This window comes from Diabrotica virgifera, chromosome 3 (genome assembly GCF_917563875.1).
Source record: "Diabrotica virgifera virgifera chromosome 3, PGI_DIABVI_V3a".
NCBI lineage: Eukaryota > Metazoa > Arthropoda > Insecta > Coleoptera > Chrysomelidae > Diabrotica > Diabrotica virgifera.
Genome location: NC_065445.1, coordinates 225345190 through 225361869, shown reverse-complemented (window position 1 = coordinate 225361869; position 16680 = coordinate 225345190). Strand labels below are relative to the sequence as shown.

General features: G+C 32.8%; 1 protein-coding gene across 1 annotated transcript in view; it reads right to left on the bottom strand.

Moving 5' to 3' along the window:
- The window catches only part of LOC114331236 (cytoplasmic dynein 2 heavy chain 1), a 410099-nt gene that overhangs the window by 280295 nt on the left and 113124 nt on the right, over positions 1–16680 (bottom strand). Inside the window, exons 17-19 of the mRNA XM_050645881.1 lie at positions 12038–12249; positions 2360–2475; positions 819–970 (exon numbers count right to left, since the gene is read on the bottom strand). Coding sequence (XP_050501838.1) covers positions 819–970; positions 2360–2475; positions 12038–12249 — 480 coding nt within the window. The remainder of the gene's footprint in view (positions 1–818; positions 971–2359; positions 2476–12037; positions 12250–16680) is intronic.

Below are 16680 nucleotides of genomic sequence, written 5' to 3'. Positions count from 1 at the left end.
TTAATGTATTTTTTAAATACATCTAGACAATTTTGCAAAACAGACTTAGGTTCTTATGAAGAGAATGTTTTAGAAAAATATCTATTTCAAATATTTATATCGATTTTTTGATACTTTAAAATCGATCGTGATGCATCTACCAACTTTTGTTAGTAATAATGCAAAAATTGTAACGATATAAGTGGCGAGCTATTATTTTTTTTTTGTGGTAAATTGTAAGCATTTCAACTTAAGTAACTTTCAAAGATATACTTTATTTTAACAGATTCATGATATGCGTAGCTTTAGCCTTAAAAATATAATAATCTGATCATTAGTGACATCCACTAAGTACCTAAACCAAAATAAAAATTTTTTTATACAATCAAATATCAATATCCAGAAGAAGAATATATCCTCAAGAATATTACTTAACAATAAGTAATAAATCAAGTCAGAGGGAAGATGATAATACTGGGGAATTGTAACTCCCGAATAAGCAACAAAGTAATACAGAAAATCAAGCAAAAATATAACAAGAATAAGGTTCTGAAATTGTTTTCCTGTGGCATGATTTAAGAATTGTGTTAAAAAGGGTATATGACCGTCAACTTGTTGAAGAGTATATAACCACTTGCTATCATATTTTGCATAACAATGAGAAACATGAGAAGAACAAGAAGAAGAAGAAGAAGAAGTAATAGTAGAAGACACGACGAAGAATACTTCTAGTCTATAAATTTAGCCAAAAGAAGTAGAAAAATATAAACAAAAATTATAATGTCTTATTATTAAAAAACATTTTTAAATGTTATTTGTCCTAAAAATAGTTTACACACCTCATATTTGTGAATTTCCTGTAAAATTCTTGTAATCAGAGAGCTGTTATCCATTTTGCTTAACTTTTCTCTCCATTCTTTCAAAAAATCTTCCAATTTAAAAATTTTCTTCCGAAATACTATCCACGATTCATTACTGAGTTCTTGAAATCCTGTGAAAATTGGTAAATTAGAATTTTGAACTATTCATAAAAAACGGAAAATTTTTAAAATAATTTAGATTTTTTAATTTTTTTTTATTAAATTATGGAATGGATAAGTATAGTCGTTATAAATCTATATAAATAAAAATGAATGTTTGTATGTATGTAGGTATGTAACTTATAGACTCACAAACTATGCATTTCATCATATGATGACCTTAATCAAAGTTTTTGAACATGAACCCGGGATGGTTTCTGAGTTGGTACCACCAACCTAAGTAATAAGGGGGCTTGCCCCCCCCCCCCCCGCCCCATAATTATTTTTTATTTTTTCGGACAAACTTTTCTTTTTTAATTTCATATGATGTAGAACCACAATATACATTTAACCCTAAATTTTCACTTTTCTATCACCAACCGTTATTTTTTAATAGCCATTTAAGTACTACCTCTTCTATATAAATAAAAATGAATGTTTGTATGTATGTATGTACCTTATAGACTCGCAAACTATGCATTTCATCATATGATGACCTAAGCAAATTTGTCGTTATCGCGGGGCGGGAGTCGGGATCGGGGGCGGGAGTCGGGATCGGGATGAAATTAAATTAAAATTACGAATTAAAATTAAATAAAGTGTGCGATATTGTAAGATTTGTGAAAAGTCAAAGACTGCCATAGCTGTGATATGTCTAGAGACAAGAAGATACAAAAACACTAACGAAAATATTACAATAGAAGCTGACACACTGACAAAAAAAGGAAGGTCCACAACGAGATGGTTGTTTGACTTAGAAGACGACCTGAAAACTATCAATGTAAGACAATAGATAAGAAGGACTTAAGGGAGGTCCAAATGGAAGGGCATAGTCAGACAGGCAAAGTTAATTCATGGTTATGATGTCAAAAAAAGAACCGTGTTCAATAACTGACCAATTATTACTAGACCAGTTATCCCCTCAAGGCGTCTACCGGTGCCACTTCTGACTCAGTAAACAGCAATATATTTGTTGATGTATGTAGCGTAGGTGTCAAGCGTAGCAGTGACGTTTATAATCGCAATTTCTTTGGGAGTTTGCGGAAAACTTTGAGTGTCCATGTTTCTGGCAAGGAAATTAATCGTGCCCTGAAAAAACGCCATGGTTTAATATTTACGCACCGCAAAAAAAAGATTACTTATCAGAATCAATTAAATAGATCCTTTGGTATTAGGTAACACATGCATATATTTTTTAAGTATTTTTTGATTTTCTGTTAATTTTTATTTATTGAAATTTGACACATTATTGATTAATTTCTAAGGCGGTAGGAAGTTCGCCGAGTCAGCTAGTAACAGATAAAAATTGACAAGGCGTTGCTGATATTACTATGATATGAAATTAATTTGAAAGGGCTTACCTGTATGGAAGTCTTCAAAAACGGACCAAGTATTTTCTTCACCATCCAGTTTATCTTCAATATCTTTCAAAAAAGTTAATGGAGGTGGCTCCAAATTAAACTTTGTGAAATCACCTCTATAAATACGTATTTTAATATCATAACATATATTTAAACATAATATGAGAGTCAAATTCAATTTTAGTGATGACAATAAAAAAAACTGGTTTACAGAGAAGGCAATAGAAGCAAAAATTAAAAATAATATGAACGGCAAAATTACATTAGTCAAGTATACATAACGTCTAAAATAGTAGCTGTTCTGGACATTTTTTAAAATATACAAACAATGTTTAATTGTGGTGGATAACATGATTTTATTGTATGAGACAAATTAATATTATGATACACAAAGATTTTAACTATGGACTAAGTTTTCAATCTAATGGCATATTTTATAAAACAACATAATATTACTCCACATCCCAACAGACTGAAAACAATGGGAACCTTCTCTGGTTACACCTCCGAGGCTTTTACAATATGCAAGCCATAACGGATGCTGAGACTAAGGAAGATGAGGGAATTTTACAATTTAAAATTCACGTCCTATCTGCTCAGCGCGGTAAAGTTCCAACGAGAATGGTTCCTTTCCTACTCCAATCAGAGTTATCAGAGTAAACATGTAAATCAAAAAAGGAATAACCATTCTCAATTTCGTTGCAAAACGAAAATGCAGCCGCATCATATTCTAGTCGAATCAGAGAGTGCAGCAAGAACCTCTACCGGTTTCGAAACTTATTAGTCTCTCATCATGAGGCACATATGCTGCTCTCTCTGATCCAACCAAAACAAACCCCGGCGTGCAGTCACGGATTGCAACAAAAGAAATGGCATAGATGCCCTAGCGGCAACTGCTAGCAAAAGACTAAGTTTTCAATCTAATGGCATATAAAACAACATAATGTTACTCTACATCCCACCAGACTGAAAACAATGGGAACCTTTTCTGGTTACACCTCCGAGGCTTCTACAATTTGCAAGCCATAACGGATGCTGAGACTAAGGAAGATGAGGGAATTTTACAATTTATAATTCACGTTGCATCTGCTCAACCGGTAAAGTTCCAACGAAACTGGTTCCCTTCGTACTCCAATCAGAGTAAACATGTAAATAAAAAATAAATAACCATTTTCAATTTCGTTGCAAAACGAAAATACAGCCGCATCATATTCTAGTCCAATCATTTTAACTATGCTTTAAACTAGAATCATCATCTCATATTGAACAACTAGGACGGTCCGATAAGTACTTAGCCTACAACAGAAAAACGAACATTTTGGGAAAAATCAACACACTTAACCCAGCGATGCCCCAACTTATTTAACCAGTATGAAAAATACGTTTTCTCGAGATGTGCAAAGTAGGCTTCCGTGGCGGTGATGAACTCCTCATTAAACTTAAAATTATGCCCAAAGAATGACTTTTTCAAGTTTGGAAACAAAAAGAAGTTACATAGGGTAAAATCTGGAGAATACGATGAAAGGGATAGCAGTTCATAGCCCAGTTCGACCAATTTCGCCATACCGATGGTGGAGGTATGAGCCTGTACGTTGTCATGGTGGAAGACAATCCAATCAAAATTTTCTTCGCAAATTGGACTGTTTTTCTGCAATTCGGTGTCAAGTCGGCCCAATAGTTCGGCATACCTAGTAAAGCCCTGTGACCGTTTTTGTCTTTTTCTAGAAAGCTAGAACATTAAATCACTGAAATAATAAATCAGTGAAATACTACAGTTACTAGGTGACAAAGGATTACATATCATCCATTCTATCTGTGTCGCTGTTTGGAATTCAGGAAAATGGCCATCTGATTGGTGTACCTCAATTTATATCCCACTACACAAAAAAGGAACTACTACCACATGTGAAACCTACCGCACACTGTCACCAATATCACATGCTAGTAAAATATTGCTACACTTCATCAAAAACAGATTTAAAACCTATTTACATTACCAAACACTTCAGGAACAAGCGGGGTTTGTAAAGGGTAAAGGTACAAGGGAACAAATCCTGAACCTGAGACAACTTATTGAAATGTCTAGAGAATTTCAAGTACCTGTGACTATATGCTTCGTTGACTACCAAAAGGCATTTTATTGTGTAAGCTGGATAAATCTGTGGTCAATTTTAATAGAAATAGGCGCACCAATGCACCTGGTGACACTTATTAAAAATCTGTACCAATCTAATATAGCGACAGTACGACTAGATCAGAAGTTCTCAAAGCAATTCAAGACCGAGAGAGGTGTTAGGCAAGGATGCGTGTCGTCACCTGACTTATTTAACATTTATGGTGAACATGTCATGAAGATAATTTTAGAAGGATGAGCCGGTGGAGTAACAGTAGCTGGTAGGAAAATCTCCAATTTAGGATTTGCTGATGACACTACACTTATAGCAGCAAATGAGCAAGAAATGTTTGATCTTCTGCGAAGAGTTGAGTACGAAAGCAATAAAGTTGTTCTGAAAATCAATAAAGCTAAGACAAAAATAATGGTGGTCGACAGATTAGACACTATTCAACTAACTAACATGTTACAGGAATACCAGATAGTAAATACCTTTGTCTATCTCGGGTCTAGTATAACTAACGATGGTAACTGTGAAGCAGAAGTTCGGAGACGTATTGGTATGGCTAAAAATGCGATGAGTCGCCTAACTAAAGTTTGGAAAGACAGATCTATCTCTCAAAATATCAAGATGAGACTGGTGAATGTCCTTGTATTCTCAATATCTCTATATGGAGCAGAGACTTGGACTCTGCGCGCATGCGAGCGCCAAAAAATTGATGATTTTGAGATGTGGTGCTGGAGAAGAATGCTGCCCATACCTTGGACAGCTTATAGGACAAACGTTTCCATTCTAAACCAACTCAATATACTCAATATTAAAAAAGGCTGTCCACAATATGTCTGCAATTTTTTGGTCACGTGGTTCGTAGAGGTGACGACAGTTTGGAAAAATTAATTGTTTCCGGAAACGTTTTGGGGAGAAGATCAAGAGGACGATCACCAATTAGATGGTCTGACCAAATAAAGCATTCAACTGGAAACCTATTCTGCGAAGCTCTTAGAGCAGCTGAAGGTAGAGACCAATGGAGAAACATTGTTATAAATATTGAAAGAAATCAAGATCCTCAGTAATGGGTAAACGACAAGATAGAGATATATATTAAATCACACCTTGTGAATCCGAGTAAACGGTGGCCATCACCTTTGCGACCGACAGGACAGTGTTAGCCTTCTTCGGTAGACGTTCGCGGGTGTCAACAGTTTCGTTTTCCTTGGTCTCTGGTGTGTATCAGTGTATATGTTACAGTTCAAGTTGATTATCCAGTTGGAGTTGACTCCAACTAGTTGGAGTCAACTCTAACGGCTGGTTTCAGTAAAAGTTGATTATAAATATAAAATGAAAATTTATATTCAACATTTACTAGTAAAAGTAGACTCCAACTAGGAAAAGTATACTCTTCCCAATACCATTTAGTAAAAGTTGATTCTGATTCACACAAACAGCCGATTCTAGAAATTAAATGTTACTGAATATGTTCAAATTAGTCTAGACTGTATCGTCGCCCCCGTTAGGTAAATTACTCCGAGTCGAATTTTTTGCACAAACTTGCTCAAAAAGAGGTCCTTATAACAAATCTACTGGGTGCCAGGCAGTACCTTGATCGATAAATAGTTTAAACAATTTTTTTAGACAAATTCACAAAAATAATTTTTTCACTTCGAACATTTTTTTTTTAGATCATTTGGGTTATTCTGAGCAAAAATAGTTATTTTCCTAACAAGTGCAGAAAGTCATACTTTTCCGCACACAACTGCAGTTTGCCGAAGGACGCGAAGCGGGAGTTGGCGTGCAGTCGAGTGCGGAAAAGAGACTTTCTGCAAGCGTTAGGAACAATATTTTTTCTACGAGTCTTTAAAGAATGACCAAATCTTAATCAACTAATTTAATTAATATGAAAATTCCACACCTGTAATTTTGAACCAATCAAAATACGTTATTTTGACAGATCACCATGGCAACGGAGGTATTTTATCGGAAATTTTTTGCTCGTGGGGTACCCAACAGCGAATTATAGTGGAAATTTTTTGACGTTTACAATAACAGAACATTTTTGACAGACTGGTTTTTACTTGTTTACATAATTTAGTTTTGATTCATTTTCTATCACTTGTAGTTACTCAAAACTTATGTAAAATTGAAGAATATACTATTTTCTATCTTGAAATGGTATTCCCATGCAACTACAATGAGTAGAAATTACGAATTTGAAAGCCTAAATAATTGCTGACAAAGCTATGGCGCGCTATTAATCTGTTCATGCAGCTTTGGATTTTCAAATGCAAATTTGGTGTGGAATTTTCTTACCGAATACCACGCGAAGTCAAATTAATATCCGGAAATTTTTTTTTGATCATGAATATTTTTAGAAAATTTCCGGAAATAATTTGACCTCTAGTGGTATTACTAGTGAAAATACATACACAAATTAATTCTTTGAAAAGGTTGTCAAAACCAAACTTTCAGCATAATTGGTTAGTATGACGACGATCTTGGTTTCCATGACGACGATTCAAAACCACTGTTATTGTCTACTGATTTGACTTTGAATATTATGTCAAAATTATTTTATTTCATCGAATTCTCGCGTTAATTTCATTAAAACATGGACACAATAAGATACATTTGAAATAAATTAGTAAATAATATCTAAATATTTGTTTATTGTATGTATTATAATTACTTTAAGGCCATTTTAACTATTTATAATGGGAAATAAACCACAACATTATTAAAAAATTATTTTTATTAACGTTTCGACGCCCAAATCGGGTGCCGTTGTCAAAATACAAAATACTACTAACAGAAACAAAAATGTTGTTGAAGAAATATGAAAGAGGAAGTCAATAGAAAGAAAATACCACAATTAGTAAGTCAATAGTCGAGTTAGTACATATTTTATATTTTAGTATTACTTATATATCCATGTATTATTGATATTATTTATAATTTAAACAAAATTATAGTAAAGTCAGAATTTGATATTAATTTTGAGAGTAATTTAAATGTAAGACCAAATACTTACGATGTCGGGATAGTATCGCGAGGTTTTTCCTGGTTTTCCCTCGTGATTTACTATGACATCTCTAGCGCGAGAATTTTAATGTCACCGTTGCATGTGGTTGTCTTTTTAAAGACAGATCACATGCTATGATTTTTTTGTGACGGATATTCTTGAGTTGGGGTTGATTTCATGTAATCGAATTTTTCAGTAAAGTCATCCCAGGAACGCAACTCATAAATATTGTCAAAATCATTTTAAAGTCTTCTACTTTAAAATGTATCATATGTATCTGAATTGCCGATATAAGTGAGTCAAATTAAATAAATTATTAGAAGAATTTTTTTACTAAGCAACAACATTTTTGTTTCTGTTAGTAGTATTTTGTATTTTGACAACGGCACCCGATTTGGGTGTCGAAACGTTAATAAAAATCATTTTTTACTAATATTGTGGTTTATTTCCCATTATAAATAGTTAAAATTGTAAAAATGACACAAGAAAATAGCTTCAGAACAACTTTAAGGCCATATTAACATATCTAAATTAACACGCGTGCGGAAAATTTACACGCTTGCGGAAAAGTAAAACGCGTGCGGAAAAGTAACACGCGTGCGGAAAAGTAAAACTTTCTAAACTAAAACGCGTTCGCGAAAGTAGACATTTTTGCACGCTCGTAGAAAAAAGGTATTTTGTGATTTTTCTCTAAAATTGATTGTTGTCGAGTTATACCCGAATTAAAATTTGAAAAATGCGAAAATAGCCATTTTCAAGGCTTAAAATAACTCGGTTAAAATCCGTTATTATGAAAGTCAGAAAGTGACCAAATCAAAGTTTATAGCCCCCTCTACAAGATCTAACAGAAATGTTTGTCACTATTTTATTACTAAGCTTTATCTTTAATTATTAACAATGACCGCTAAGTGCGTATTAGGCGGCCGTCAATGGTGAGTGCTAAAGAGATGCACCATTATAGCCGTCCAATGGTGAATCTCACTCGCACTCACATTGACGGCCGCCTCAATACACGGTTAGCGCTCATTGTTGATAATTAAAAATAATATATTATTAATGAAATAATGACAAAAATTTCTTCAGGATCTTATAGAGGTAGCTTTAATCTTTGATTTTTTTTAGTTTGTGACTTTCATAATATATAATATCGTATGGCATTTTTGCCTTTCGGACAGTTCCGGCTCCAATTACATCTTTAACCCTGTTTCAAGTAACTAGTGTCGATGTACACTAGCCCAGGGGGACCGATATCTTAACGTGCTCTCCGAGGCACGGTGAGACGGCTCGTGTTATTATTGGAAATGAAAATGGTTTGTCTTTAGCAGGGCTCGAACCCACGTGCACTGGCGTATGAGGCCAGCGATTATGCCGTTACTCCACGGCCGCTCACTCGACTTTCACAATAATTATCTTTAACCGAGTTATTAAACCTTGAAAATGGTTATTTTGGCGTTTTTCAAATTTTAAGTCGCTAATAACTCGACAACAGTCAATTTTAGAGAAAAAAAAGCCCAAAGGATCTAAAAAAAAGTTTGTACGAAGTGGAAAAATTTATTTGTGCGAATTTGTTTAAAATTATTACATTGTTTATCGCCAAACGTCACTAAAATCATTCATTATTGTACTCATTTGCCCTCATTTTCGGCGGTAAAGTAACACTTTGTTGTATTGAAAGAAGAATGTTACTTTACCTGCCGCGATAATTAATCAAATTAACCGAGATTGAATGTAAGTGGTCAATGGCAGCAATCGATTATTTATTTGAGTGAAATTAAAATTTTTTTGCTTTAATTATTAAAAATATTGTACAAAATTTATCTTAATATTAATAAAATTTATGTCAAAAAGTAAAATTTTGTCGTGTTTCGCAATTATATTCATACAAAATAAATCAAAACTTTACAGATTTAGTAATTAGGTAGCGTTTCCCAACCGGTGGGTCGCGACCCACTAGTGGGTCGCAAGCGGATTTCAGGTGGGTCGCGGCGTGGCTCTTACAGTAGCCGAGTGACGTACAGAGTACAGAATAGCGTATCATCATGGGTGAGAGATGGGTCGCGAATATGAAAAAACATCAGAAGGTGGATCGCCACACATAAAAGGTTGGGAACCACTGAGGTAGGTATACAATATTGATAACTATCGATTAAACATCAAAACCGGCCATCATGCAAAAGTCATCTGTCATTACTGTCATTGGATTTTTTTATTTCGTCTAAAATTAAAAAAAAATCCTCAAAATTGTAAGTAAGTGTTAATGTTTTTTATGATTGACGATACAATTTTGCACGCACCACCTCGATACTCTTTATCGAACGCGTCTGTTCCTCTGCTCGTAATATCAGACTCGTTCGATAAAGAGTCACTTTACTGACTGACTTTACTGAAATTGGTTAAACAATTTTTCGACCGCGGTACCGCGTGACACCCTGTGTATTTGTTATAAGGATTGTTATACGGATGTATTTTTTTGAGTAAGTTTGTGCAAAAAATCGAATCAGAATAATTTACCTAACGGGGGCGACGTTACACTCTGTACTAATAAGTAGTTGAAACGGTCAAAACAAAGAAACGCACACTCATCAAAAATGCACTTGAGATTCTCGTATAATCAACATTTACTGAATCGATCCAGGAAGAGTCAACTCCAACTAGTAAAAGTTGATTTAAATTTTTAAAATCAACTTTTACTGCTCGTTTCAGTTGGAGTTGACTCCAACTAGTTGGAGTCAACTCTAACTGAGAATTAACTTGGACTGTAACATATACATGTTTCGTCAACGGTTGTGACGTAATACAGAAAATTCTTCGCATTACGCTTAAACAGGCTCAAAAACTTCTCTGAAGTGATCTCATAGTTACGCTTGTTGTCCTAGTTAAGCAAATGCAACACCCATCGCGACGACAGCTTCATCATGCTCAAAATTTCACTCAAAATATAATCAACGCGATCTTTTGAGATGCCTACTGTGTCACCTATCTCGCGCATCTTCGGTTGTTTGGCGTTATCCTCCACGGTAGCCATTTTCTGGGCACCTGATCATGACTTATCAAATAACGTGCTACCTTCTTGTAAATCGTTAAACTAATTTTTGACGTTAGCCATCGAAGGAGAATAATCACCATACAGTATTCAAGCGCCCTTTGATTTCGTTGCGCGATTTCCCTTTCAAAAACAAGATTCAAATCACTGACCGATCGTGTTTATTTATTTTGCTAAAATCCTCAAATACGCCTAATTCCATACGCTGTGAAAACAAAACTACTGATTCCGCTCAGATTTTGACACAGGCCGTCATCAAGAGTGTATTTACAATAATAGATTTCTTTAGCCTTATTAACGCTTTAGGGCGGAGAGGCTAAGTACTTATCGGAACACTCACGCATGTAAAAATTATAAAGTTGGCTAAGAATTTGATAGACAAGGCTAAAACGGCGGGTACGTTGGAAAAAATATTCCCATGAAATTTTTTTACATAACCACATTCGTGAGACACCCCACAATAAGGTACAAGAAGTCGCCCACGCGAAAAGTGGTCCAATTTTTTTTAACAATTTTTTTTAATCAAATTGCAAAAAATCAATATTTTCTATCCGGACAAATTTTTTTTACATCCTTCGGACGATTCCGGACAAAAAATGTCTCTTGTAATTTTTCTCTAAAGTTGATCGTGTTCGAGTTATAAGCAATTTAAAATTTGAAAAACGCGAAAATGGCCATTTTTAAGACTTAATAACTCGGTTAAAAATTATTATTATGAAAGTCAGAAAGTGATTAAATAAAATTTAAAGCCTCCCCTACATGGCACTGAAGAAATTTTTGTCATTAATTTATTACTAAACTGTTATTTTTATTTATTAATAATAAGCGGTCAGATCGTATTGACGCGGCTGCAAATGTGAGTGCGAGTGAGATGGGCCATTGGACTGCCTGAGTGGCATCTCTTTCGCACTCATCATGGACGGCCGCCTAAAACGTGCATTTCGCTCATTATTATTACTTAAAAATAACAACTTAGTAATCAAATAATGACGAAAATTTCTTCAGGATCTTGTAGGAGGGGTTTTAAAATTTGATTTAGTCACTTTCTTACTTTCATAGTGATAACTTTTAACCGAGTTATTAAGCCTCGAAAATCGCCATTTTTCTTTTTTTTTTTCAATAATTTTAAAATGCTTTTACCTCGAAAACGATCAACTTTAGAAAAAAAATTATAAGAGACCTTTTTTATCCAGAATGGTCCAAAAAATTTGTCCAAGCCGAAAATATTGATTTTTACAATTTGATTAAAAAAAATTGTTAAAAAAATTTGGACCACTTTTCGCGTAGCCGACTTCTTGTATCTTATTCTGGAATATCTCACGAATGTGATTATGCAAAAAACTTTTATGGGAATATTTTCCTCAAAGAACCCGCCATTTTCGCCTTGTCTATGAGGATGTATAAAATAGTTTCCTGCGACTATGTACTGGAAATTCGTCGGAATCTTATAGAATTTATGGTTTCTAATAGCATATTAAAGAAAGTTATTGTCAAACTTCACTTACGTTAATTTTTCACACTTATTTTGAATCTCTGTCCAGTCGGCTCGTTTTTCTTTTATGTTATATAAATGTTTACTTAAGTCGGTAAGTGAATTTGTGCTAAACTGTGCTGATTGCGGTCTAGGATTTATTTCCTCCCACTTTGCCACAAACCGTTCAATCTCCTTATCCAAATTTTCCTTTTCAATATTAAGGGTGGTTTTGATAGTTTCCATCTAAAATAAGATTTTGTATTATGCAAGGATATACCGGGTGGTGAATTGGAAAACGTGCCATAGGAAAATCAATGTAAAATTCGAAACTGTTGAATTCCTGCTTCCGTAATTATTTTACATCAAAAGACATTAGAAACTATTTTAGTCTACGCGCCAAATAGAGGTCACCGTGTTCATTTCAATTCTGATGGACAAACTCAACGGTTTCTTATGGATTTTTGGCTGCTAATTATGAATTTCGAGGGTGGATTTCAATCCGAGTGGTAAAAAATTGTTATAAACAATTTTATTGTTTATAAATTGTTTATAAGGCTCTGGCTCATAAACTAAAAGAGATAAAAAATATTTCAAATATAATTTGTTCGTTAATAAAAAACGAAGATTAAAACGTTTACTAAAATTAATTCCAACAACTAGAACTTAAGATATTATAAAATTAGTGCACAATGCAAATTGCAAATAGCAAAATATGTATTTTTCGACGCTTTATCGATCGTTACTCGGCTTTTACGCATGCAAATGAGCCCTAAGAGGTCTTATTTTAAAGCTTCATTAATAGGCTTCCAAACAGAGTTTGTTAAATTACTTGATCTTCACTTGGTTTAAAGTTATACCCATTTGAAATAATAATTTTCTTAAAAAAATTGTACATTAATTTGTTTATAAGGGTTTCAAGCAAATTTAAGCTATAAACATTCATACTTTAATTAACAATAATGATAGAAGGACTCAAAGGAAACATTTTGAGCTTAAGAAAATGTTTGTATGTTTATATTTTACCAATATATCGCTATTTTAATAGTGCGCTTTGACGTGCAAGATCGGCTCAGCGAGTAAAGGTTCACGAGCTAACTTCTCGATGCAAATTATAATTTCTATGTATATATACGTTATCTTCATTTTTCATTTCTGAAGATCCTAATCAAATTTTACCATATAATTCTTACAATTAAATCATCATACTGTACCTCGTATCACCTTTCATTCTGTTTACTTTGTCTTCTATTTTTTTTACTAAATGAGAAAAAAAAACATTAAAAACTAATATTTTAGAAATAAAACTAAAAAGTAAGTTGATATTATTTATTAATACTATTTTTACAAACTTTTTTTTATGCATCTGAATCGAGATATACAGAGAATCTCAGCTTTTTTACATCTGCATAAGTTCTTCGAGCAATTTTTACAGTTACATGGTGGTACTAAGTCTGTTTTTGTAGGCAGTAAAACTAAAACTTTCTGGGGCTTCAGAGTCTAATTATCTATATCATATAGATATCCAGTGGATAGTGGATAGTATCCATATAAAGTGGATCTAGTTCTTTTGCAGCATCATCAAGGCACGTCAATCGTGTGTATGCCGCCACAACATAAATGCTCGTTTTATATGCAATGATGATGCTACGAAATAACTTGATCCATTTTTATATGGATATCACATATTGACTCATTTGCATGCCTGGAAGCCGAGTTACGATCAATAAAGCGTCGAAAAATACTTGAATGTGAGCCGATGTTGCGCCTCATAGCGCGCATTTACGAAAAACTTACGAACATTTTCTTAAGCTCAAATTATTCCTTTCTTCTATCATTATTGTTAATTAAAGTATAAATGTTTACAGCTCAAAGGCTATAGCGGGATAAGATGGTCAAAATTGCACCAGGCTCGATTCAGTTTTGGGTTTAGCCATTCGAAAATATATAATTGAAAACTCACTCAGCCAAATTTTCAAGTCCCTAGGTGCACCTAGGTCCGCTATGGAAAAAAAACTATTTTTTTGAAAACATTTTTTTCCAGACGCTGTATTGCTGCAAAAATCTGAAAAAATTAATGAATACGTATCTTAACAACACAAAGCTGCCTGATTTTTTTTAGATTTTTAGCTTCAAAATTGAGCGCAGGAAAATTTTTTGAAATTTTCAAAAAATTTTTAGGTTATGTTGTAAATTTTTCGCCAACTATAAAATATTGTTATTTTGTGTATTTTTTTCCATTCTTTCGAATGGCATAGGCATCATTGTCATTTTCGACGCGGAAAATACCTAAAAATCGAAAAAACTGTTTTTTTGTGGCATTTTCTGAAGTTTTTGACTCATAAACTCAACAACATACAGCTAAATTAATCATCATTTACATTTTTATATGTATTGTTACATTTACAATCAAAATCAGCTATTAGAAATTATTTTTTTTCCTACAGCATGCTCAAAAACCCCGTTTTTCGGCGTTTTTACTAAATAGCCTCAGAAATCAGTAAAAAATAATAATTCTTTTAACGTTTAAAAAATTAAAATTTTGTTGTTCTCGATAGAATGTAATACAATTAATCCTTAAATAAATTATTTTTTTGTTTTGCACGATTTTTTGAATTTCATATATAATAATATCTCCCATTAAGGGTACCCTGCCATAGGCTTATAAAAAAAATCAATAAATTAATTTTTTTAACGTTTTAACGTTTAAAAAATAAAATTTTTGTAGTATTCGATAGAAAATTTTGCCCCTTTATAAAAATGCTTGTTGCGGTTGTGATTTTCAAAGCGCGCTAAGGTTAAAAAAGCTACGCACTTTGGTGCCCAAGGCAAGGAAGCGCTTCTAGCCACGTTTTTGGAAAAAACTCAGGATAAACCAGTCCTCAAGTACCCGCCGTCGAAGCCACTAACCACTTACGTAATAAAAATATTTTTAAAATAATAAAATAAGAAAATCTACAGTTTCGTTTTGATTAAAAAATAACAGGATCCCAGGAGCTAGGTGCTTTAGAAAAAACGTGTTTTTTTGAAAAAAAAAAATATTTTTAGACGCTGTATTGCTGAAAAAATCTGAAAAAATTAATGAAGGCGTATCTTAACAATACAAAGCATCCAACTTTAAAATATTGTTATTTTGTGATTTTTTTTTCCATTCTTTCGAATGGCATAGGCATCATTATCATTTTCGACGTGGAAAATACCTAAAAATCGAAAAAACTGTTTTTTTTTTTCTGAAGTTTTTGACTCATAACCTCAACAACATGCAGCTAAATTAATCATAATTTACCTTTTTGTATGTATTTTTATCTTTACCATCAAAATCAGCTAATAAAACCTATTTTTCTTACTAAATAGCCTCAAAAATCAGTCAAACAATAATTTTTTCAACGTTTAAAAAATTAAAATTTTGTTATCGATAGAATGTAATACAATTAATACTTAAATAAGTGATTTATTTGCACGAATATTTAAATTTCATATATAATAATATCGCCCCATTAAGGGTATCCTTCCATAGCCTTATAAAAAATCAATAAATTAATTTTTTAACGTTTAAAAAATAAAATTTTTATAGTGTTCGGTACAAAAAAACCACTCAAGTACTGCCGTCGAAGTCACTAACTACTTACGTAATAAAAATCGTGTTATTAAACGTTAATAAGGAATTATTATATAAATAAATTACTAAATTATTTGAATCATTTAACTGCTTAAATAGTGCAACCTAAAGAGTGCAGTGTTTAAAGGGATTAATAAATGAATTATTAAAAAGTTACTACGTACTCATGAAATTACAAAATTCAAATTCAAATTAATATACAGTATGATGCAAAGGATAGGAATAAATTTGTTATTTATTAAACTGTCGACTATATTTATTAAAAAGGAAAAATCCCGAAAGAGGTCGATTTTTTAATTGTGATTTTTTGGGATATATATCATACTAGTAGTGACGTCATCCATCTGGGCGCGATGACGTAATCGATGAATTTTTTTAATGAGAATTACGGTTATTTGAAAAACCATAGTAGTAAAGAACTTTGGTTTGTATAATGGTATAAAATTTTATTAAAAAACTTTTAAAAAAGTCATCCAAGAACATCCAGAATGTTTTCGATCTAGTCAAATCATCTTCAGTGACATTCTGTGTAGTAATTGAAACTAGCCCACTAGTTGATATATAGTTTTTAAAATTACATAATTTTATTAAAATAAAATTTTTATTAAAATTATACTTTTGGAATGACAAGTCAAGACGAGTGACACAGACCGAATTCCGTCTTGACCTCGAACTCGTTGTAACAAGTACCCCTTCAGTTTTTCGAGCAGGGAAGCCATGCTGCTTTTGAGCTTTAGTAAAATCCATTAATATCGACATTGTGCCGCATTTCAAAAGTATAATTTTAATGTTGTTCTGAAGCTGTTTCCTTTGGCATTTTTATGATTAACTATTTATATGGGAAATTTTAATAAATAGTTATGTAATTTTGAAGACTACATAATAATATATCAACTAGCGGACTATAGTTTCAGTAACTAAACAGAATGTCACTGAAGATGATCTGACTAGATAGAAAATGTTCTGATGTTTTTCTATAATCTATTTGGATGACTTTTTAAAAGTTTTTTAGAATTTTATACCATTATACAAACCGAAGTTTTTTATTTCTGTGTAAG